The sequence below is a fragment of the Enoplosus armatus genome, chromosome 21 (genome assembly GCF_043641665.1).
Source record: "Enoplosus armatus isolate fEnoArm2 chromosome 21, fEnoArm2.hap1, whole genome shotgun sequence".
Taxonomy (NCBI): Eukaryota; Metazoa; Chordata; class Actinopteri; order Centrarchiformes; family Enoplosidae; genus Enoplosus; species Enoplosus armatus.
Window position 1 is genome coordinate 4,556,652 of NC_092200.1, and position 25,869 is coordinate 4,582,520.

The 25,869-nt window shown below is 40.8% G+C and overlaps 1 protein-coding gene across 1 annotated transcript in view; it reads right to left on the reverse strand.

Annotated features, from left to right (window-relative positions):
• Nucleotides 1-1,877: 1,877 nt before the first annotated feature.
• The window catches only part of sh3kbp1 (SH3-domain kinase binding protein 1), a 28,728-nt gene continuing 4,736 nt past the window's right edge, over nt 1,878-25,869 (reverse strand). The window contains exons 2-19 of the mRNA XM_070927912.1: nt 24,328-24,485; nt 17,773-17,887; nt 16,377-16,483; nt 14,807-14,945; nt 14,528-14,607; nt 13,989-14,078; nt 9,485-9,554; nt 9,028-9,122; nt 8,747-8,842; nt 8,596-8,647; nt 8,439-8,510; nt 6,643-6,778; nt 6,468-6,538; nt 6,227-6,333; nt 5,756-5,890; nt 4,865-5,076; nt 4,697-4,760; nt 1,878-3,799 (exon numbers count right to left, since the gene is read on the reverse strand). Of these exons, the coding sequence (XP_070784013.1) occupies nt 3,761-3,799; nt 4,697-4,760; nt 4,865-5,076; nt 5,756-5,890; nt 6,227-6,333; nt 6,468-6,538; nt 6,643-6,778; nt 8,439-8,510; nt 8,596-8,647; nt 8,747-8,842; nt 9,028-9,122; nt 9,485-9,554; nt 13,989-14,078; nt 14,528-14,607; nt 14,807-14,945; nt 16,377-16,483; nt 17,773-17,887; nt 24,328-24,485 (1,838 nt within the window). The 3' untranslated portion in view covers nt 1,878-3,760. The remainder of the gene's footprint in view (nt 3,800-4,696; nt 4,761-4,864; nt 5,077-5,755; nt 5,891-6,226; nt 6,334-6,467; nt 6,539-6,642; nt 6,779-8,438; nt 8,511-8,595; nt 8,648-8,746; nt 8,843-9,027; nt 9,123-9,484; nt 9,555-13,988; nt 14,079-14,527; nt 14,608-14,806; nt 14,946-16,376; nt 16,484-17,772; nt 17,888-24,327; nt 24,486-25,869) is intronic.

The window sequence follows — 25,869 nt, forward strand, 5'->3', positions numbered from 1 at the left end:
TGCCGATTATCTCGCACCAAGAAGTCCGCTGCACCCAGACTGGATCCGACTAGATCCGCGAGGGAGAGAAGAGGAAATGTGGAGGAGGGGGGGGGGAGACAAAAATGCATCCAGAAGTTAAATCATATGCTCTGGCTCTCGCCTTCAGCCTGGTATGAAGTTATGGGGGGGATGTTTATATTGCAGGATACAATCAGGACCGCGCTGTCCACAGTCTGAAACGTTATCGCCGTCTCTCTGGTTGTCTAAATATAAAACTTTGTGTCCTCCTGGTCCCCCCCTCTCCACAGCAGCCAAGTTATTCTCAGTTATGTTCACCTCGCCGCAAATAAAATCAGCGCGGGGCTGATATCATTACATATTTTCCTCATCACTTATTCATCTGTTGATCCTTTTTTTTCCACAATACAGCCCACAAAATTCTGATAACAGCCAAATAAAATAAAAGTATTAAGTCTCTTGATGATGATAATATATAATAAATGTTGCAGGTCTTTCCAAGAACCGGTGACATGTGTAAATACTGGACTGTACTGGACTGTACTGGCTGCCAGAGGCCATGTACCACTCTCTGAGGGGACCTACCTTCATTTTATTCTTCATTCATTTAATTATTTTCGACTGTGTCTCTTAAAACCTGATGCTTTAAATAAATTATTCTTTTTGGCCATTAGGGGGCAGCAGAAACAAGTTGAAAACATTGACATATCACCTTTCAAACTGATATTGAGAACTTGTTAGTAAACAGTTGCCTATTTACACATCCAGCAGTCATTTGAAGTCGTGTTTTTGTCCTACATTCACTGATTTTATCTGTTTTTACCAACTTCTACCAACTTCTGTGGGCAATATCTGGCTCTGTAGCTGCTAAATTGTCCAGTGAGTCTCAGCAAAGTATGTGTATAACTGTTGAGTGCTTTTTAAAATTGGAACTTTTACACATGAAGCTCAGTTCACTCGCCACAGAGGGCACTACTCAGCCTGTGAAAACAGTTGTCTTGTCAATGTCTTCTGAGGCTCTGGATGGAACTTTTTAAAGTTTGGAAAAACTTCAAGTTGTATTATGGGTGTCGGATCCAGCTTTTACCCATACTAGGGACCAAAAAATCAGGATATCTCTCCCTCTGCTACTTCGACTTTGACCATTCTTTTTAAAATCTGTTTCTTGCGAGTCCCCAAACGTTGTGGAAGTGCAATACTAAATTGTTGGGAGTAATCCTTTAAATGTCTTATTATTTTTCAGTTAGGTCTAACTGTGTTCAGGCTGATGGTCTCACCGCCTCTTTCTCAGTCCTGGTTTGACCTTTGTTCATCCCTGCAACATATTCAAAATGTTTGATATGCTTGTTCACACTTTTATGTTCCCATAATCATGTTGTTCTACACCTACTGGCATTTTATACTGTTGTGAAAATGTACAATTTGAAGGTTTTTCTGAAGTTGTGAAGTTGTAACAAACCATTAGACACCTAAAAAATACTGTATATTGCAATAGTGAAGTTGACTGACATGGTGTCTTGTTACACATATTCAGGGATTTTATCTTTTTTTTTTCAGTTAAAATGCTGTTGCAGAAATTTTGCAACGTGGTTTTAGTGGACGTTAAGGCTGAATCAGTACTCTCACTTCTTTTTTGTTCACTCAGACTTTCAGTGGCGTGAGAGTACGTCCAGTTTCCATGTGTAACACACACCCTTACGATGCTCTATAACAGTTATCAATGAAGGAGCGTCAATGCTTGAAGAAAGTGCGTAAAGAGCAACAGAATGGAACAAAATACCCCTTCATACAGTAATGTATATTACACACAGACACATTTTACCAGCAGACAATTCAAACATGTTTGTCATTTTTCTTTAAAACAAAATATGCACACGTACAGTACATAATAGCATCTTTATTACACTGAAATATAAAAGTATATATATTTATCACTATCCTGGAGAGAAAGGACCAAGTCAAGAAAACAACTTGTAGCCTCAGTTGTAGCAGTTTTCTTGTTGTCATACGAAAGAAAGAAAGAAAAAGAAAGATTTGGAGTCAAAAACAGGAAGGCCACAGTGACGGGTTGCCATAGATTCTGTGCACATATAAGGAAGGGAGGCAAACAGCCGTACATGCTACCACACATACAGACATGCACACATATGTTTTTGTCTTCCTTTACCTTTAAGGTCCTTTCACTCACTACATCCCTCGAACCCTGTCCTTAACTTTACCCTTCACCTGCTGCCAAGAGAGCACCAGAAACATCAGATGATCTTGGTTTTGATTTTATGGGGGGTGTGATGCAACCAGCACAGCTGTTTCTAGAGGTTTCTGGAGTCGTGGAGCAAAAGCAAACAGAGAAAAATAATACTTTTTGTCCAGAAGGCAATAATCTTGATTTGGTAAATATCATAGATCGGTGTGTTCATGCAGTGACATATACTTTCCTTTGTATAAACTTTTCACTTGCAGCCAAATATATAGATAATAGATTGATACCAGTCTTACGTCTGTATGGTAAGTATGAAACTATAGCTAGGTTAGCTTAGGTTAGCATAAAGACTAGAAACGGGGAAACAGCTAGCCTTGCTCTGTCAAAAAGTAACAAATCAGCCTACCAGCACCTGTAAAACACATTAATCACCTTTCTTAAAATTTTGTTTTTAGAGGTGCTGGTAATGAGATTTTGTTACCGGGCTAGCTGCTTCCTCCTGTTTCCAGTGTTTATGCTAAGCTAAGCTAATTGGCTGCTGGCTGTAGCTTCATATTTTATGTACAGACATGGGAGTGGTATTGATCTTCTCATCTAACTCCCAGCAAGAAAGCGAATAAGCGCATTTCCCAAACTGTCTGACTATTTCTTTAAACAGCACCTGCAGTATCACTTGTCACGTTGGTTAGATTTGATTAAACTGGGGAAGAATCCAAATGTGCTTGTGATTTTAACCTCCCAACAGGTGGAATATTTGACTGCAAATTAAAAACTTAGAAGAAAAGGGTCAAGGAAATGTGTCCAGATGCCAGTGCTGTTAATGGCTGATGCTTCAAAATCACCCGCCTGCAGTGTACCATAGAAACATCAAGCTCAGTGTGTCAAACAATGTAACCCTAATGCTAATGGTGTGCCTCAAGGTCTGGGCTTTGATTATAATCTTGACCCTAAACCCAAATCCTTGAATCATTGAAGAAGTCAGGACCGGCCAAAACAACCTCACTTTACAAAAATGTCCCTAATATGAAGGTCTAGAACTCCAGTCCTCACATGGATGGAAAATAAGAGCACACACTCACACACACACAGATACGAGGCGAAGGCCACAGAGTGGACACAGAACAGCACAGAGGTCGTCTGAACCAACCGGGCTACGAAGGTCGAACTCCAAGTTTCCTTCACATTTAGAAACAAAAAGTACCGGTGAGGTCCCCACGGCAGCCGCGGCTCTGTGTCGTCGTTCTGTAACCGTGGCAACACACAGCGACAGGCCGCGGTGAGTCAGTACCAGTGGCACAGCAAGCTTCGACAAGATAGCAGTGAACTTAACAGAGAAGCCTCTTTAAAAGAAAAATAAAGAAGTAAACACAGGATAAGGCGGCGTCAGGGGGCGGGAGGTGGCTGATTCCATGGTACTGTATTTGTTGCTGATGGCGATCGTGATGATCATTTGGCACAAACTTTGTTTTGGCCGAAGTGTCTCGGCCAACAGTGAGAATGTTTTCAAATGCTGGCCTCCGATGTGGTGATCAGAGTGCGCCGCTGAGGATGATTTAGTCTTCATTTCGACAGGTTCTTCTTTATGTGCTCTACTTCCATCTGTCGAACAAAGACGGACATACTGTCATCTCATTTGTGTATCTGTGCAATTGAAGACATAAACCTGTTGCTCTTAAAATACTTTATTATACTTTATTATACTTTAATACTTTATACTTTATATACTTTTACTTTATGGATGAGATCAAGAGGAGGCCTTATGCCTTAAAAAGAGAATTATTTTCATTATAAATTAATCAGAATCAGAATTATGATTCATCATTTTCCAGTGCCTAAAGTGACATCTTCTAATTGCTTGCTTTTTTTCCTGATCGCACAAAACCAGAAAGTATTCAGTTTAAAATGTTCACAATCTAAATGATTAAATTATCAAAACAAATCTGTCAATCGATGGATAGATTCGATAAGTAATTGTTCTAGCAAGGGTCTTTTCTATTAGTAGTAATCTTTAGGAATTGTATTCCCTAAACATATAACCAGTGGTGAGTTAAACGGTATCACTTGATTAGATTTGATTAAATCAAATTAGAGTGTTTTGCAGTCACAAAAGTAACATTTCAAGATTTACAGACTCAGAAAAAAGATAGTATAGTACATACAAAGATAAACTGAGTATAAAATAACAACAAAAAAAGCATAATAATAATAATATATCAAAAGTGTTTTGCCTGTTTTGCTGTACCTTGTTAGCATTGACTATATTTTACAGTTGCAGCTGACTGACATCACAAATTAATTAAATGGAATTATTGACATCTAGTAATACTAATACCATCTGGAGGAGGATTTATCTAGACTGGCACTCAAACCAACTGACACATTTACTAGATGGTCCCTCTAATTTCTTCCACAACAAACTGGAAAAACATTTCTTTATGGACCTCTTTCGGGTGTCCACATACCCAACGTACATCTGAATTCTCCCACCCATCTCACCTGTAAACTAATACGAATCTTCTTCTCCTCATCCAGCGCGCCGGCCAAATGCTTCATCTCCTGCCTGAATAAACACACACACACACACACACATACATCAGCAGCATGACTCTGATGTTTGCTTGTACGCACACACACACGTCAGTATGTACTGAACGTATGACGTACCTGTGCTGGCTCTTCAGCAGTTCTACAGAGGCCCTCAGGTCTCTCAGCTGGTTCCTGAGTTCCTCCAGTGTCGGGGGGGTCAGAGGTGAATGCCGGAGCTCGGGGGAGGGGGTCAGACCCGAGGAGGAAGACGGGGACACGGGGCGATGGCTGGAGTTTGGCGGGGTCAGGACAGAGGGCTTGGCGGGCAGTGGTGCTTTACTGTCGGGTATCTGAGTGCCAGTGGAAACACAGATCAGTGATTATTTAAGAATTATTATGTTTTCCCCACACGTCTAAGGTCTAACCTGCTGCTTCTGCTTTGGTTTTATGGTATTTGAAGAGCTTCCAGTAACATTACGGGTCCAGCTTACAGCAATCATGATACAAAAAGAGTGAAAATTATATGAACTTGTGGTAAAATTGTTTTGCCAACTGTTGTCTCCAAGGTTAAGAATTAACTGTCAGTCTAATTCTTCATGCACATCATGGAAAAATGGAAATCCAAAATTTCAGGCCAAACTGAGCTAACTCCAAGTGTTGAGGAAGAGTGTGTGATATGATTGAAAGCTCCAGAACAGCTACTACTGGACCTTGTGGTGAGATTGTCTCGCCAACTGAAATATATACACTTTTTAAGACTTGAATTGTTGCTAAAATGGTGCTTTTCTTATTGACCCTTAACCCTCTGTGATGTTTTAATTGTATTAATATAAACTTAACATTGAAAATGTAATAAACAATATTGATTATCTTTTAATAAACTGTAACATCTCACATTCACCAGCAGGTGTAGCATAAAGTGTTCATGAAAAACAAGAGATGCAGTTTTAACATGTGAAAATCTGTGTTGTGGCGCCGTCTGCTGGATGAAATAAACAGTGCGAGGAGGTGCAGCGAAGGCGTTCGTACAGAGATGATGGGAGCTCCTTTCCTCAGGGACACGTCTACAGATCTGGTGGCAGTCTCCGGCTCCCCCTTCCCTCTGTCCTTGTCCTTCCTGTCCTCCACTGCAGGGGAGTCCAGATCGGTACTGGACAGCAAAGACTGCAAGAGAGAGACAAACAGAAACATGCTGAAAAGTGACTTTTGATACTTTAAGTATATTTTGATGCTAATACTTTTGTACTTTTTCTTTGAATACTTGACTTTCACTTTGCTTAAGTATAAAAGCTAAAAGTTCTGAGTACTTATTCTACCACTGATTGTGACAGTGTACATCAACAGTACTCAAAAATCAAGTATTTTAGTAAGAAAGAACACACTACATACTTAAACTAAACTAGAGTTAATATGTAGTATGGAAGTGGGGACACAGGATCAAAACCTCTCATAAGATCCAACAAACATCCTTCGTGATTGGCTGACTACAAACAGACTCACTGGTGTGATGATCTGTGAGCGAGGCCGGCGGTCTGTGACTCGTGGCCGCGAGGCTGTCGGATGACTCAGTTTCTCTGTTGACGAGACGACCGCGTCCAGATCCGTGTCTGAAGAAACACACATCACAAACACAAGAACGCGTGACGATCGGCAAAAGACAAAGAGAGAGAGAGCGCTCTGATGGTTACTGAGGCCCCGTAGCTTCATCTCATTGGTCGACGCTCCTGTCAGTCAAACTCACCAGTGTCATGTGACCTGTCAGGGGCAGAATCTGGTGTCGAAGCCCCGCCCTCAGACTTGGGGCTTTCACACCTGAGCAGGTAAACCATACAACAACATTAGGCTGCATATACGCTCAGGGATATATGGGTTTTCGTGAGAGTTTTGTGTGTGTGTGTGTGTGTGTGTGTACTGACGCTAGAGTGGGCGGTCTCTCAGGACGCCGCGGGGGTTGTGAGGAAGAGGAGGAGCTTGTCTTTGGGGGGAGGGGTTTCTTGGGAAGGATAGATGGGAGGGTGGGCTTGGGGATGTCTCCAACCTTCAACTCTTCACCTACATGCACACAAAATCATATAAACACACGGATGTTCAAAAAATAACCCAAAACCCCCCCCCAAGACATATTGAACATGAATGCACACATGTAGACACAGACATGCATGATAAGGTGAGGACAAGGTAGAAGGTAGGAGCTGCAGCTAAACGTGACCCAAGAGGACTGAAGCCAGCCAAAGAAGGTTGTTACAGGATAAAAACAGAAGAAGAAGAAAGGTCTGGAGCCGCCCGAAGCTGCAAGAACGAGAGGAAAAAACAAAAGAAGAAGCAAGGAGAAAGAAGTCGGAGGGCTACAAAGACCAAAGAGGATTAGAAAGGTCAGGTGGCAGTAGTATTTGTAAGTATTATTATGTAGTTTGTTTTTGGTTTATGAGTTCACATGAAGGGATATATTTTACGTTTCATGGAACAAGTGAAGAAAAGTGCGAATAAATTGAGGAGATCTTTTTTTTTAAAAGGATTTTGAAGGCGGTAAAACCATTGAATATGTATAATATGTGATATTAACACTGCTTCCTCTCTAACAAAACAAGGTAAATAATCTCACCCGAATGTCAGATTTTACACTTGTTTAAAATCAAATCAAATATTTCTTTGGAAGAGGATTATTTTCTTAAGTATTTGTACTTTATTTGAGCATTTCCATGTTATACTACTTTATACTTCTACTCTGCTACATCTCAGAGGGAAATATTGTAGTTTTTACTCAACTTCATTTGTCTGAAAGCTGTAGTTACTTTACAGAATATTATAGTATTATTATACTTACAAAAAGTGTGTGATTTCCCCTCCAAATTTTTTTAATTCAAACAACCATTTGAAGCCAAAAAAGGTCAAATGATCAACATTTCACGAAAATCAAATGGAGAAAAATACACATTGGTGCATCAGAACTTCCAATTAATCATCTCCCGACCCCTCAGATTTATCTGGTGACCCTTTGGAGGGACCTGACCCCGAGGTTGGGAACCACTGGACTCAACTACCTAACTTTATATAAGTACTTAAAACAAGTTCCAACAGTAAAATGAAACAATTTTGATACTTTAAGTACACTTAAGTGATAATTCTTGTGTACTTTTACTTGAGTAAACTTTCAAATGCAGGACTTTTACTGTAGTATTTTTACATTGTTGTATTGGTACTTTAAAGGATCTAAGTACTGACTTACTGGGGTGTTACTTGTGTGTGTTTAAATATCTTTGTCAAGTGAATTATATTTGTTTTGTATTTATTAGATATAAAGAGACAATGGCAGAGGCAATTGAAAGCTTGCGTTTTTGCACCGTTGTTGTTGTCAGTGTTTATCAAGATCAAAACCACAATGCCCACAGTTTCCTGCTGCACACAGAATGATGTTGACACTACAATCAAAGCTTTGTTTCTCTGCTTTACAAAGGAGGACAAACATGCTGCAAGTTTTAGTTTTACTGCTCTTGTTTCGACATCCACCCCTGACAGAAACCTCCATTTACAGCTGAAGAACAGAACCCCAACTATCCAGCATGTGTCTCTAAATGCAGGATTAGTCATATGAAGCGTGTTAGTTAGTGATCTGTACATTGCCAGCTGGACAGATCAGCAGAAAGTTATAAGATGCTGCAGGAGCTGCAGGCTAAAAGTAGGCTGAGCAGGACCAAAGTGGTCCAGACTGTACCTCGATCCTGGTCTCTCTGTGGCAGATGTTCCGGTCGCTCAGGAGGAACCTTCTTGACCTCTGACTTTCTCTCTACAGGTCAGAGTTTACATGTTTCTGTTTCTCTCTCAGCACACAAGCAATACAAGAGAGGAGAGACAAGGAGGCGTTACTGTACCTGTGGTGTGTTTAGCTGAAGGTGCACTGGGAGGAGGCGGTTTCTTTGGTCTCTGAAAACACACACAGCATCACGTGTTAGAGACTTTCTCGGCTTCTGACGTCGCGGTAAACAGACAACTTTTGCATGTGTGTCCTTGCGCCAAAATCACCTCTTTCTCCACTTCTAGCAGCTTGACAAAGTTGTCTGGGAAGACACCTTTCCTTCCCCCGATCTCCCCCTTCCACCAGCCTGCATCAGCACAGTCCTGAACAAAAGACAGCCACATGTTTGGTCTGAATTACACTTTAAATTCTTGCTAAGTGTTTTCAGTGCGCGCCTGGATGCAAATCTTCCTCACCTGCACAAACAAATCAAACTAACCAAATGATGCAAACATGCAACACGCCCGCATATAAGCCAAGTTACACACACACATATATGCAGACTTACCTTAGTGATAATGTTGACGATATCCCCCTCTTTGATTGACAGCTCATCTTCATTTTGTGCTTCATATGGAAAGAGGACCTTACATTGCTCTCGCCCTGCCAATCAAAATCAAGACAGACAAGCCGTAGCAAACATGAGCAAAACTACAGAAGTGAGAAACCGTCGAGGAGGTTGTTTCCAAATGTTCCCTGAAAAGATTGTTTTACAGAAAACAAAGTCATCTCAACAGAAAATGGAGGAAAAAGGGAAGAGAGGTCCAAACAGGTTAGCTAAAAACAAAAAGCAGGTAAATTAAAGAATGATGCTGTTTTAAATCTGGTTATTATCCACATTTTTGTATTATTGGATATTCTAAAATCAAGACCAATCACTTTCTAGATTTTCTTTTTACACACCACTATGATTGTTTAAGGTGAATATTCAAACTGCTTTACTGAAACAAGGTGTCACCTCTCACCTTTGGCTTTGCTGTCAGGTTCAGTCTTCATGGTTTCAGAGGCGACACTCGCTGCTTTCCCCTCGATGACCTGAGTGAAGGACAGATGGAGGAGCATCTTTTTAAATCTCTCTCTAATCTTATCATTGTTTTGTAATCAGCGGTGCCATTTAACCGCTCTGACTCGGTTTGGCTCTTCCTGTATTACCACAGTGAGTTTCACCAACCTCTCTGGAGGATATCGTTTGATTCAGCTGCCGTTGGTATGGAGGTGGAGAGAGACGGCAGTCACTTACTCACTAATATTAGTGCAGAAACATCTGTGTATCTTCTGCAAACTGATTCCTCCCTGTATAATCAATGACTGTTGCCACGAAATTGTTTAATAGAAAGGTTTCCAGCTGTTGTAGAAACAGTTCAGTGTAACATCATTGCTTATGTTTAGCCAGTAAAATAAACCATCTAAAAATGGTTTTAAAAATCTCAAAGCTGCAAAATAAAAATGTTGCACCTCTTTTTCCTGATACAAACAAAGGTGGTAGCCTGAAATGACATACATATGTGCTCAATTTGTAAAATATGAACCACAATTTAAATGTATTATGAGTTCGCCTCCGAAAAGTGGTTGTTAGTCCTCCTGGGATACACACGAAATCATAACAGTAAAAATGAAGAGCAATTACCCAACAAGACTACGAGCAGGTGTAGCGTTTACCACACTCACCATCCTATTTAGCATGTTAGTGCGCTAACATTTGCTAATTAGCACTAAACACAAAGCAGTATTTAGTAGTAAAGTAGACGTATTGGACAAATTAACATTTTGAGCAGATTGTGGCAGTAGTTCATTCTAAGTCTTCCTGAGGGGAACATAAATGTCTGAACCAAACTTCATGGCAATTCTTGCAATATTTGCTGAGATATTTAACTGAGTAACGCACACTAGCGTGACGTAGAATCACACAACATTACAAATGAAACCAGAAAACAGAACTTAATGAAAAAAAGAAAACGACAAAAATAAACAACAATTAAGTTGAAATAATCACTTCTCTCCAGTGAACGGCTCCAATCTAACCAGCTAATTAGAGAAGATGAGATCAGATTTAGCACAAAAACCACCGAGCTGACATGATGATGAAGAGTGTGTGTGTGTGTGTGTGTGTGTGTGTGTGTGCGCAGCGTGTTAAAGGAGCTGTTGTTTCCCTGCTGGAGTGGATCCCTCGACAGTGTTTGTGGAACCAGGGTGGCTCTTCCACAGGAAAACACACACATATTCACAAGAGCCGGTCTGTCCAGAACACACACACACACACACACACACACACACACACACACACACACACACACACACACAGCTCTGTTCTGTTGGAGGGAAAAAAAAAAAAAACCCACCCCACCTCCCCCGCCGGCCTCTCTCCTCTCTCTACACCCTTCCTCTTCTCTCCTTCCCTCTCTAATGAGACCCATGTGGTGCCACAAGCATCGAGACACCATTACAACATCACAGGGAGGTTTTAATGTCCGAGGATCACGTGTGTCTGGGCCTCAACAGCGATTGACCAGTTAGAGACTATTTCTGGAAGGAGCCAGACAGTCAGACAGAGAACACTTTTTTTTAAATTTATTTTTAAATTTCACCACTTTTAGTTTAAAAAAGAAATGTTCTTTTTCAGTGCTGGAGGAGGAACCTCACCCTGAAGCATCTTGTGCAGGGTGTCTTAAGTCAACTCTATTAAGCTCTATTAACGATATCAAACATTATCAACCTTGAGGAAAGTCCATTTGAATGACACACGAAAGAGAAAGTTTTCTGAAAGTTGCGACATATGGGGATGTTTTTAACAGTATCGAGCCTCTGGAGGTGACTTAATAACGAATTAAACCTGCATTAAAGGATTTTCTGCCCACATGGGGACAGCGAAGCAACCTGTAAACACGACGTCGACATACTATCACCTTATAAAACTGTAATGGAAAATATATTAGCAAACAGCTGCATATTCACACTTGAGCAGGTGGCGTGCAGCAGGTTTAGAGTTTTTAGTTTTACTGGAAACAACCCTGAAACGATGCTGATGAGAGCTGTGAGAATGAACCAAAACATTAAAGCTGCAGGTCTTCAAACCCAAACAAGGAACTGAGAGACACTGAAACGCCCCGTAGAGCTGAAGATGATGATTCTTAGGATTTGTCACTCCGAGCAACCGTTCACATTTTCAAGTCAATTCATCCATTGATTATATAAAAACATGTATTATAGCAGCTTTAAGTTTGTTTCTATCAAAACAATCAAAACAACAACCTCGAGACACCAAACATTTAAAGCTAGTGCTTTCTGTTGGCTCACTGACTATTGTTCTGCTGATTTAAGTTAAACAAAGCCACACCAGATTTCTCGGTCCATTGCATTTGAATATTTTTAATTTCCCAATGACTCAAACCAGAGGGTGATTTGATGATGATGATGATGATATCTCTCTTGCAGGGCTGAGTGGAAGGGAGTTCCGATTTAACTATAAAAAATATATTTGCACACCAGAAAATCAAGAACAGACACCAGAACAGAGGCCAATATACCCGGCTAGTTAACAGGCACCTCAAAAACCTTCGTAAAACAAGCATATTTTATACAGTTATTTGTCTTTTTTCAGTATGTCTTCAGGGAAATTCTTCATTTTTTGGTACCATACAGTAAGCCTGGTGGGTGACCCTGCCACTCCCCCTCCTTAACTTTTACACTGTAGACTTTTGTTTTACATTTAAGACTCATCTCTGACTGATCTCACGGCTGAATGACTTTGACTCACAGCTATGGAAAAAAAAAAATGAAAAGACTTCCCCTTTTGCTGCCATGAAGGCTAAAAGACAAAAATAATCCAAATCATCATTGTCAGCCAGCAAAAAAAGCACTCAAAATATACTTAAACTAGCTTTCAATCACGATGTGCATCTGTGCAGGAAGGCACGCAACCCTGTAGCTTCAGATTGGGATTTCACTAAATTCACAAGCAGCTGACCTTCCAGTTCATTTATAAAGTTGACGTGGCTTCATGTGACTCAGCGTCCCGGACGGAGACTCTCTGCTGTCAACTCCTCCAGAGCCTCATTAGAGAGTGGAGAGACTCGTCTCACCATAAAGCAACATAACAGCCTCCCGCTCAGCAGGAGGAGGCTGACAAACATCCTTCAGAGCAAACACACACTCTCATATGTCTGCAGGAGCTGCCGGTGGGTTTGACGACCAACATAGGTTTTTATAAGTCATTTTAAATGCAGGCTTTTGTTATCTCCACCCACCTAATTTATCTTATGTTCATCCTGTGTTCCTCATTTTCTTCATCTCTTATCTCCTGCTTAAATGTGACATTGAGCAACATTACAAGTGTTGTGGTTTGGCCTTTATGCCATCTACTCAGAAAGGGACTTTCAGGTTTGGTGAAGCTGGTGAGGTTAGACCTCAGGTTTACCGACACGTCATGCAGAAAGCAGGTTTTTGTACAGGTTTCTCATTTAGATTACAAAATAAATAAAAAAATCCCAATAAATCTGGGTTTTCACAGAGAGTTTTATGTTTGTTGATGGTCAAAATGTGCTTTCAACAGATGTTTTGGGGACAACACACATTTTGTTCTCATTAAAATAGTCATGTTTATGGATATGGCATTAAAGGATCACTTCACCAAAATTACAAAACCCACATGTTCTTACTCCTAGTGGTTTCTGGCCATGCAGATACCTTTGGTTTTATTTTCAGAGCTTTTCAGATATCTGCATTTTCAACTTCATAGGCAAATGTTCAAAAAGTCCTCCAAATAAACACCAGAAACCACTAGCAGCCTTTTTGTCTTTGTAATTTTGGTGAACTGACCCTTTAATTCCATATCCATGAACTTTCAAACAAATATCAACCCCTAAAAAATCTTTTCTTGACAGAGCGACACATAATTCTTTATAACAACAGAGGCATAGTATCTGTTTCCTTTATTTTGTGATCTAAATAAGAAATCATTACTGCTTTTCTGCATGTTTTATCTGCGCATTTATCTCCCCTGACTAAACCTGAAACCCTCACGTCACCGAGGCTAAACCACAACACTTGAAACAGTGAAGAAACCAAATGGGAGGAAGAAAACAAACATGTAAATGAAAAGAGAGGAAGAGAAATGGAGAAAACTCGACCCTACCGTCCTCTCCTCTGGTTCCAGTTAAAATACAGACGGACGCAGCTCTGCTACATCAGCGCCGGCAGCAGCAGGAGACAGTGTGTGTGAATATGTAAACGTCAGTGAGAGACTGTATTACCTCCCCTCCTCTCTCCCTGTCTCTCTGCCCTGTGGAGCTCTCACTTCTGCTTTGCTTGTCAAATCCCCGCAGGATGTGTGTGTGTGTGTGTGTCAAAATAAAACCACTTCCTGTGCTGTAAAACTGAAACAGAGGAAGAGGAGGAGCCACGGCTGGGGACTTCCTTCCCTCACTACTCACAATACAATGATCACAGTATTAAAAAATGTAAGTGTGTCACCTTGTCCCCCTCTGGGTCCACTTCCATCGAGCGAGGTCTGAGCTTGATGGGCTGGTCTTTGAAGATGTCACCAAAGCCAAACCCTCGGACCTGCGGGTGGATTAAAGAGGAAACACTGAAACATTTCACCAAAACTCTCACGGCTTGAGTATCAAACACTGAGCCACTGTTAGCTTACAGAGGAGGCCCTGAAGGTTTGTGGTTGCAGTCAGCTAAAAGTCAGCACTACTGCAGCATCTGTATGTTCACACTGCTCCCAAAATATGGCTGAATCTACAGCTGCACTGCTGACAACCACAAGCTGCATGATTGTTAGCCTAACAATTGCAAGCCAAGTTAGCCTAGCTTGGCTTGTTTACTATATTAGTGAACGTCACTGTTAACTTCCCACCAAACCCCCTTCAAAAATCTGGCAGTTTGATAACGCATTGCTTGATAGACTATATGGGGGGGGGGGGAAGGAACAAATGGTCGAATATTCGTATTGAACAGCCAAATCCGATTCGTTTGGGTGGAGGACAGTCTCAGATGTTCATTACCTTCTTGGGCTGGATTTCTCCTGACCCTGTTTCTGACCGACTGTCTCCTCCATCACTTTCACTGCCTGGGCTGTCCTTACCTACACACACACACACACACACACACACACAGAATAGACAGTATATATTAGTTTGCTGCAACAATTACGTATTTATCTGAAAATGTCATGAACATTCAAAAATCAAAATTCATAAATATTGCACCCAGAGCAAGTTGCTTATGTTTGTTTTGTTTTAATGTGTGGGTGCCTTCCCACGATCTGATTGGCTAAGACTCACTGGAGCGGCCGCTGCGCAGCTCCTCCTGCGAGGTGTCTATGGAGGGCGTGTCCGACTCTGCCAGGATCTCTTTAGTGAAATTGGAGGGAAACATCCCAGTCTTCCCATTAAGAAATCCCTCCCACCAGCCCTCCTCTACCTGAACACACATATGACACACAGGCACACACAGAGAAACCACTTACAGATGTGCACACACACAAACATGAAAATATCTTTTTCACAGCGGACGTTTTGACTTGTCGTGGCAGGAAAAGCACAGGTGAAACTCATTTTGTTAACAATGGCTCCGATCCATAAAGTGTGCCAGTAAGCCTTCACAATGCACAATAGCAGGACCCTGGAAGTAGCTCAACTAAATGGAATGCAGCTGTTTTTTAATGTTATCAAATAAATGTGCTTTTCCTGCTTTGGCACGTCTGTGAAAAAGGTCTCTCGGGCTGACCAGGAAGTCATGTGGTGACTCTGTGCTGGCTTCCTGTGAGTCAAAGAATTAACTTGGTTCGGGGGGGGGGGGGGGGGGGGGGGGTCTGGTCTCAGGTGCAGTCACTGTGTCAAACCAAAACACGGAGACACAGCTTTCAGTTTCTACACACACCTGGAACAAACTCCCAGAAGAGTTGAGGTCTGCTCCGACTCTCAGTTCTTTAAAATCGAGCCATAAAACAAGTTTGCCGCATCGCCTTTTATTTAGTTAAGTTCGGGACTATTGATTCATATCTTGCTCTGCTGTGAATCTGCACTTTAATCTGTTTTTTAAAGTCCTGTTTATGTCTTTTTATATCGCCTTGTGTTGCATTTATATCTTTTTTATGTACAGCACTTGTTGACAGGTGATATACAAATAAACTTGACAGTATCAAAGGTAGCAAAAACAGACTCTGACTGGCGATGGATTGTTTAGACTGATACTGATATTGAGAGAGAGTGAGAGTTCAAAAAGTCCCCTTTAGGATCCCAAAGGATCCCTTTAGGGCTGCAATCTGCCAATTATTTAATCGATTATAGTTTTGTCTGTAAGATATCAGAAAATAGTGAAAAACGTCACAATCTTCATCCTCAAAATGCTTGTTTACTTCTATAAACAGCCTCAAACCCGACGATATTCAGTTCACTGTAATTGAAGATTAAGAAAAACAACTAATATTCACATTTGAGAAGCTGCAACAGTGAATTTCTTTTGCTTTTTATTCAAATTATTTAATCAATTGTCAAAATAGCTGCAGTTTAATTTTCTGTTAATCACCTCAGGGTTTAATTTATTAATTATTTCAACTCTAGATCCCTTATATTTGGTTGTGAAAGAACTGTGACAGATATATAAACTTGTCAGCACTCTCTGGTGGACAAACCATGTAACGGCATCACTGTTTCTAAATTAGACAAACACAAATTTGCCGTCTCTTATATCTTTCATATATTTGTGCTCTAATCAACATATCTCTTTACAGAACAAGTGATAAATGTGCTAAAAAAAAACATCTGTTTGTGTGTTTTGGAGGCTGATAATGAAAGTAGGTCCGTAATGAAAAGCTTCATTATGAGTCCAGTAAAATGTAATCAGTCTTACCTCGGCTATAATCTCAATGACGTCTCCTATTTTCAACTCGAGCTCGTCTTCATGCTGAGGCACGTAGCTGAATGCCGCTTTACACCTCCGCTTACGGATTTGCTCTCCTGCTGCTCGCACACACACACACACACACACACACACAGAACAAGGAGACATACAATCATATTTAAGGCTTACATGAGACATAATTAGCCCACACACTTATCCATAATCCATGACTTAGAGTGAGCAAGCAGGTGTTCACTGACTTATTAAAAGCCCTCATGGCTGAAGACTGACAACGCTGACCTTTGACCTTTCAATTAGAGGACAGTCTTACTAACCAGCAAAGACACCAAATGCTTCTCACTGGCCTTGCAGTTGTTTGTCTTACACTCATTAGCCTGCTCATTACTCTTGACTCACTCCACACCAGCTGGGGCATTAAGACGTAACCCTGCGATTCCTCTTCCGTCCACAAGGTGTCACTCCTCGAGTTAAATTTTAAGGTGTTGCATGTAAGAGTGTGTGCATGCTTATGCAGTAGTGGAGGAAGTATTCAGACCCTTTACTTAAGTAAAACTACTAATACCACACTGTAAAAATACTCTGTTACAAGTAAAAGTCCTGCATTAAAAATATTACTTCAGTAAAAGTATGTAAACTTAAAGTATTAAAAGTACTCAATGCAGTAAAATGTGCCCTGTGACTGTTATACTATTATATATTATATCATTAGAGTGTAGTTGGCTGAGGCAGAGCTCATTTTGAATTATTTTGTATAGGACTGCCATTAATGATTATTTTCAGTATGGATTAATCTGCTGATTATTTTCTCCATTAATCAATCGATTGTTTTGGTTTGTAAAAATTCAGAAAAAAGTGAGAAATGCCGTCACAATTAGAGTCCAAAGTGACGCCTTCACAATGCTTGTTTTGTCCAAACTTCAAAATTAAAAATAATTCATACATCAACATAATTACCAATTAATAATCGTCTAATCATTTCAGATGTACTTTACATTTACATATATTTTGCGTGCAAAAATCTTAATTTGTAGAGTAACTTGTAACTAAAGCTGTCAGATAATTGTAGTAGAGTAAAAAGTACAATATTTCTCTCTGAAACGTACTGTTGTAAGTATAAAGTGGCTAAAAGAAGAGTACAAGTACCTCAAATTTGTACTTAAGTTGCACTCCACTACTGTTTATGTTGAGTGTGTATGTACATGTTAGAAAGGCGAGGAATGCTTGACCCTAATCCTTCCTTACACTAATAGGATCTATGTTTGAGACTGAAGACTTAAACCTGCCTGATGACTGCAATGTATGAACATATGTGACTGTGTGTGTGTGTGCGAGTGTGTGTGTGTGTGTGTGTGTGTGTGTGTGTGTGTGTGTGTGAGTCGAGTACCTTTCCTGGCCGGTCGTACGCTGGAGTCGGACACGGGGCTGGCCCTTCCATTGGAAAGGTCAGATCTGATCATGCTTGCCTGTCCTCCATCCCTCTTCCCTTCTTTCTTTATCTCCTACGAAGAGAGAGAGAGAGAGAGAGAGGAAGAAGAGGCGTTGAGCGGAGGAGGAAGAGGAGGTGAGGGAGGATGGTGGAGAAAAAAACAATAGGTAGATTCAGGTGAAAAAATGTAGGTTACAGAAACAGAAGGCAAGAATGAAGAAGAGAAAGAGACAGAAAGACCTGCGAACATTAAAATACGTCTTTGTCTAACTGGCAGCTTTATTAAAGAATAGCATCAGATGGGAACTTCACTCGTACTCGTACAAATTATGACAAGAATAACAATGGAACTACATTTTAACTGAAACTGAAAGCACCACAGGATGACTAAAATCTGACTTAAATACTGTCTGTAAGTCTGGAATATTTGTCAAAATGGCAACATTACTACAGCATAAGATGTCTTTCAAAGGAAATTTAAAACATATAACAAATTCTACTCGTCTTTTTGAACAAAAAAACAAATGGAACAACAAATAGCCGAGTACATGATGAGGAAATTTAGATGAACAGACGTGTTATATTTAGTAACCGAGCTGTCAGCCAATCAAAGTACGATGCCCTGACAAGTCTCTTAATGCCAAAGAAAGGGGAAATGTGTACCTGTAAAAACACTAATATTGGATTACGTTTAATAATATACATGCGCCTCAAATTCTTATGTCTTATTGTCTTATTATTTCTGCAAATGAGCCGGTTAATGACTAGAATTAAAATCTCTTGGAATAAAAGCACTGTTACACACAAACCTGAAGGTTAGGAGGTTATTTGTTATGCAGCAGTATTAGATGTCAGTAACCCAGGTGACCCTCGCTGTTTACCTGCAGAGGACCAGCCAGAGCTCACAAAGCCTGGACAAACACACAAACAGAAGATTCGCCCCCTCCTTCGCTGCTGCAACCTTTCCCTCCGCCCACATGACTTTCACTTGCATAAAGAATCACAAGACGCCATGCGAAACCGATCAAGAAAACCGGAGCGAGACACTGCTGACAAACACGCCGAGCGACAGAAGAATCAACAAGCCGGCAGATGGAGAGACAACAAACAGGGAATCACGTTCACACACGGAGACCCAGAAAAACTAGACGTGACGGTTCACATCTCTCCACCACATTCATCATGACACTGTTTCATAAGCCCTGGCCTTTGGCGAACGCAGCTCAGTGAAGCATACGGGCCCGGGTATACTGACTCACAGAATCTAACCCCTCACACACACTCTGGTTGGGTTTGGCGTGAAAGCCTTAATGAGCCTCTGAGATCCAAAAATATCAACAAGAGAAGACGTTTCCTAGACAACTGCTGAAGCTCATCTTAGGCCATTTGAGTAGCTTCAAAGGTCGGGGACTGGACACAACGCTGAAGCTTAAGCTTTTTGTTTAAAAAAAAAAGCATCGGCCTTATCAACTTAAACCACAAATTTGGCACTCAGCAGAGAAGATATTCACATTTTCCGTAGTTGAGTGGCCAATTAAACAGGAAATGACTACTTAAAATGTAAGGAAAGAGTAGAAATTGTCCTCTAAACCACAACATGTGAGTACTAAACACATAGAAAACTGGACTCACCAACATAAGGTTTCTTGCCTTCCTCCTCTCGATAAACATATATATATATATATATATATATATATATTTAAAGGAATAGGTGGTACTCAAATGTTCTTTTTACTTAACAGAGCAAGGCCAGCTGCTTCAACATGCCTCCAGTCTTTCGGCTATGCTAAGCTAAGCTAAGCTAATTCAAAGTGTTGAATAATTCCTTTCCTCCTTTTTTTTTGCTACTTTCATGGCCATTTTCACCATATAATATGGTATAGTTGTTTTGGCAAAACTGGCTGTTTAGCTGCTAAATGCTCCACTATTCACCAGCTAACGTTAGTTGCTAACTTTGTCTGTCTGCCGTTAGCAGAGTTGGTTCATTGTTACTTGAAAAATTCCTTGATAAAGTGCACACACATGTCAGATCCTCTGTATTTAACATGTTCAGAAATAGAAAACGAGACGTTGTGGTTTAACAAGCAGGCAGCCTACAGTTCAGAGGTATTTATTGATATCGTCAACAGCTAGCTTAATGTTAGCGCAGGTTCACACACCCTCCAACAAAGCCATGAATGTAGGCAAATCGTAGGCAGATTTTTTTTACTTCACTTTTTGTTTTTTTTTACTGGACAGAGCTAGGCTAGCTGCTAAGCTAATCATGCCTCGGCAGTAGCTTCATATACATAAAGCGTTTTTCCCAAAGTGTTGAACTATTCCTTTAACCTGCATTAAAGGTTTTCTTTAGCTGCTTAATGCTCCACTATTTACCAGCAGTGTTGAAGTATCTATCTATGATATCTGTGCACAGAGGTCAGGTCAGTCACACCACAGTCAGTTACCTCTTCCTGACATTTGATGTTTGCAGTTTGTTAAGTAGGCTAATGTAGTGTTAATGTAGAGCCAGAAAGAAAAAAAGAAATAGGCATTGATTCTGCAGTCAGAGTGCAGATGGACCAGCTTAAACTCTGCATGCTTTCATGTACTGCAAAATCAGATACAGACACATACACATTCAGAAACTCACATGCACAGACACAGACACAAAAAAATGCTTTTAACTTGGAGACACTGCACAAGCCAACCTACGCAAAAACCCACAGCGGCCATTTGTTAGCCTACAGCTTCCCTTTTTTTATGAGTGGTGAAGGAGAGGCGGTGTTTTTTAGCTGTTTGGCTTCATGCTTCATGAAAAGCAATGGAACATATATTCCAAAACCCATCTGTTTTCTATCACTGCTTGATTTAAATAATTGCTATATTTGAGTTTGGGGCTAATGACTGCGTGGTTTTGCAAGATAAATCAAGTAAAGAGCTAACTCTACTGTTCTTGGAGGCCTTTGTTACTACTTGGACCGCATTCATGCTGTACTGCAATTCCTCCTGTGGGGATATGGAGGTAATCCAGAGTTAAAAGGAAACCCAGCTGAAAAGAGGAGAGGAAACAACATGATTCATCATATCTGAACAGGAAACACCTGCATTATGTACGCTGCAGTGTTGGTTGTGTGTGTTTGTGTATGTAATGTGTAAAAGCCTGACAGAAAGTACGTGGTTTACTCTGCACTGCTCTCATGCTTAACATTGCTCTGTGCATCCCCTATCACCAGACCTCTGACCTTTTCATCCCAGTCACCGCATATAATGCAAAACAATGCAGTGCAGCAGCTAACGTCCACTGTGAAGGACATGTTAGTCTCAGCGCCACAAAACAAACTATAACTCAGAGAGGAAACTAAAAGAGCTTTCCTTGTAAAAAACAAAATCCTTGTGAAATGCACAGGAACAATGACGCAAAATATTATTTCCCTTCTTTTCTTGAAGCCCATCCTTATTGAGCAACACTGGTCATACTGAAAGACAGCTTTTACACAAGCTAAAAGTTAAGATATGTCAACATGCAGAGTGAGCCTTTTTGGTTCAAGTTAGAGCTGAAACAATTCATTGATTAATCAATAAGATGATCAACTTATCAGAAAATTAAGGCATTTTTTAAGGCACAAACTCAAGGGTAAGGATTTGCTGCTCTTCTCTGTTTTTCATAATTGTTAATTGTATTTGTATATAGTATGTGTAACTGAACATCTTTGGGTTTTAGTTGGACAAAACAAGACATTTAAAGACATTATCATGGACTCTGGGAATCTATAATGGTATTTTCTTTAGTATTTTCTGAAATTTTACAGACAAAGCGATTAGCTAATTACACTGTCAAATAAAAAAAAAGCTCTCTAGACATCTGCAGCGACTTAACGTCTTAAAAGTGACTTAATCCAGCTGCTCTTCTGCACCATGAAGATCAATGAATAGCATTTTGTGTCAAATCAAAGCATGTGGTCCTGATTTGCAACACCTGCTCGTCTAATCTACAGAGGTCACATGATTACAGCACTTCCCATAAACACACACCCCCCAGACTATTTTCAGACATTTCATAGACAAATTGATTAGCTGAGAAAAAATTATTATCAATAGTCTTTTAAGGTGTTGTAAGGCAGCAATATCGGAGCTCCCTCTTCTTGAGAAACAGTAGCTGAAAGCAGCTGATTGTGTTTCTAAATACATTATTTCGACAGATCTTATGGTCAATTGACTGAATTTCCCCTGTGAAAATATGTGGTTTTTAGATAAAAGTCAGTTTAGCTAGTTGGTTGGACAGCTAATAACATCTCTAGGCTTTGACAAACACATATATTTGCACACTAATGCATCTCCAGTAAGCTAGCTTTAGTAGCTTGAAGTCTCATCATATCTGTAACTAAATTAAGCGACTAATAACACTGGCAAAGTCCAGAATTAGCAGTTTGTTAACCTGAGCTGACCCCTCTTAAATTACAACTCTGGGCGGTTTGACGTTTGGAAACAAACACACCTTTTAAATGAAAAAGTTAATTCAGGGACCTTCACCTTAATAGCATTAGTCAGTTATCTTTGCCGGTTGGCAGCCATGACGGCACCAGTGGGGGCTGCTTGCATACCATCACTTCCTGTCCCCCTTTTCAACCTGTCTGTTCACATCCCCCACTTCCTTCACACACACACACACACACACACACACACATTCATCAGCATTGCGAAGCTTAATGTCACTGATTCCCATAACTGCAGTCTTGTGACAGACCAGTCTGGCATTACTGCATTACTCACAGCCTCCCTCCGTCTCTCCCGCTCTCACACACATGAACACACATCCATGCAAACACTGTCAGTGAGCCTTCGCAGGCCCATTGTCCGGCTCCCTGACAGTGAATGAGAGCTGTGACATTCAGTCAGCACAAATAAAGCCTGACTGCACAGCCGGCCACCTGATAATGGACGGACTTCTTCAGCACTGTCAAAATGTGAGCGCTACTATCTGATGGCCTCGGCTTGTGGCATTTTTCTACTTCCCCTCATGGTACATTGAACAAGATACTTCCCTCTTCTCATTACCGCAAACACACTATTTTACTATGCACATCAGACGCTTGGACTGACTTTGCTCATTCCTGAATCTTTACTCTCACATCTACATGTCTAATTCACTTTGAGCCACCAGCAGACCTACAGACACGTCTTTCTCTATCACAATCCAACAGGACATATGAACTAGATCTGCAGCTAACAATTACTTCCATCACATGTCCATCACATGTCCATCACATGAGCCCAGTGTGACGTCTTCAAATGTCTTGTTCTGTCTGATCACTAATCCAAAAACCAAATATAATCAGTTCACCATCATAGAAGGAAAAGAAAACCAGCAAATATTCCCATTAGAGAGGCTGGAAGTACATATGTGTTGCTAGACAACTGCCAGCTAAGGACAGGCTACCAACCAGACCCTGGAGCCTCTGAATGTATCGCAGGAGCCTCAAGGTGCCAGTATACTTCACCAGAAGTGCTTGTCAAATGGTCAAACAGCTTCCGAAACCCCCTCACACCTTTCCAGCGTTGGCATTGGTCGACCATGCAGTAATTGATCAGCTGTGCAGAGGTGAGAGAGGAGCCAGGGCTTGAACTTCTCTCTCTAGCTTTCTTTGATCAATCGTTACAGAACTATGTCCGTCTTATTTCGCGTGTACAAATGAGTGCATCACCAGGAACGCTTTTGAGGATCGACCGTCCAACAGTGCGAGTCGTTATGCCATTTGGTGCCCGTCTCCATGACAGCGGGTGGTTTGCAGGTGTGATTTAAGACGTGGTCAGACAGCAAAACTTGTTCATTTCAAGCTTCCCTTTTTTTTTTTTTAGACTTCGTCAGCTTTTTTTTTAACTGCAGCGTGCAGCATCTTAAAGACAGACAGAATAAAATGAAGACTTCTCTGAGGGGACATTTACATGTGTTGCATAGGAACTTTGGTCATGTGTTGGGTCTTTAACATACAACCTGGGTACAAATTGAAATGAGTGGAGAAAAACAAAACAAATGCAGATTCTTCCATACTGGGAATAAGGCTTTCACAGTCACTAGATCACAACCCCGTTGATGGGAACCGACGTGTCCTCCACCAACATCATCAAAATAGATTACTAAGATATTTTCTGTTGGTTTTTCTCGCTAATGTCATTTATCTGTATGTTATATTTGGATATTAACAATTGGTCAGTGGAGAGCGTAATATCTTTCTGGTTTCCGAAGGCGGCAAAGACAAAAAGTTGTGTTCTTACCGGCAGACTCTCCGCCTTCACACTAAACCTAATCTTAACCTTAATATAAAGTGTGACCACAAACTCCACCTTAACATAACCTGTCAAGTGAAATGAATGTGGTGTGTTTTCTTTCACTAAAACACCCCAAGCAAACCACACTGCAGTGGCACACTGAGTGTTTACTCTGCTGCTATTTATGGAAGGCCTCTTGTGGGTTTATGAAGCGAGTAAGAAACTGAGAATGAGGAGAGAAAGAGGGGCGTGATTGTGATTACTCACTCTGACAAAGTTATCCGGGAACAACCCCCTGCGTCCGCCCAGCTCGCCTTCCCACCATCCTCCATCGTCCCGCCGTATGTTCAGGATGATGTCGCCCACCGTCAGGCTCAACTCATCGTCCTGCTGAGCCTCATAGTCGAACTCCACCACGGCCTCCACTGTGCAAATGAAAGAAAGAGTGTTAACTATAAACCGCAATAAAAGGTCAAACATTGCAGAGGTGTCACATTGTTCTATATTTAATCACTGGCACATGGTTGGGAATTTGACATATGTGCTAGTTGTATTTATCGATTCAAAGCTGAAAGTGAAAGAGGAACACACACACACACGAAAAACACACACAATCCCACAACGACTACAATGGGATTTTACATTAAAATGATGTTTACTCTGGCCTGCAACACTGCAGAGATAAAGTAAACTGATTTCTCTTTGGTGTAAGCTCTAATTATGATGATGGTTTCGTTTCCTCAAATGGCATTCAAAACATGGCCAACTCTCTAATACACACAAATAAATACAGGCCACAAAAATCCTCGAGAGGGACGCGGGATTACTTGTGCTGTCATTACTCAAATGTTAAATTCAGCGTAATGTACATTTCCACTGCACAAATACAGTCATTCCATAGTGATCCCTCTGCTGCTCTGAGTTTCACTTTCAATCTGGAAATGTGTTTTCACTCTCTAATTAAAGGTGTGCTGTGGAGTTTTCTAGTAAACAAGTTATTTTTACATTCAGTGTTTCTCACCAGAACACATAGTGTGTGTCCTTGAGGTCGGCATTTCCCTCTTCATAAAACAGGATTGTCCTTGAAAGCCTAAAACACTTGAGCTGATTATTTAAACACAAATTCCTGCACTGTTTCCATCCATGTTCGCTAACTTGCGATCTTCTTTTTCTCTGCCTTTGTTGGCACATTTCTACGCTTCTTTGTTACCGCCACAAACTGTTGATCAGTGGAATAGCGTAACAATGGCAGCATGAATGTGCATCTTGACGTGTTAGCATGCACAATACAAGTGCATACATTGCGCTACCAAAAACTCCACAGAATACCTTTCATTAGAGTTAGTTATACTTTGCCATTCTTTTAATCGGTATTTGACCTAATAACACGCCTCCTCTCTCTTTCCCCCTCTCTAAACATCACACACACCAACTCATACATTCGCACAAAAACCTTGTGACTGCTCGTGCAGCTGATAATACTATATAATAATAATAATAATAATAATACTAAAAATGTACTGAATGTGTCATATCACATATAGCTTTCTTAACCCTAATCCTTTGCACACTCACACTCACAAACACACACATATATATATCGGCCGCCGAGGCCTGATCCTTGTCTAAACTGTGTGGGCAGCTAAAGGGGGGGTGGGGCGGGGGAGTTTCGGGGCTGGGGTAACCATGGGAACAACAGCATAAAGGGGTAGCTATGACTCAGACACACTGGCTTCCTCCCCAAAACGATCCTCCCCTCACACACACATACATATAGGATAACGTGTATTTACACACCAATGCATCAAC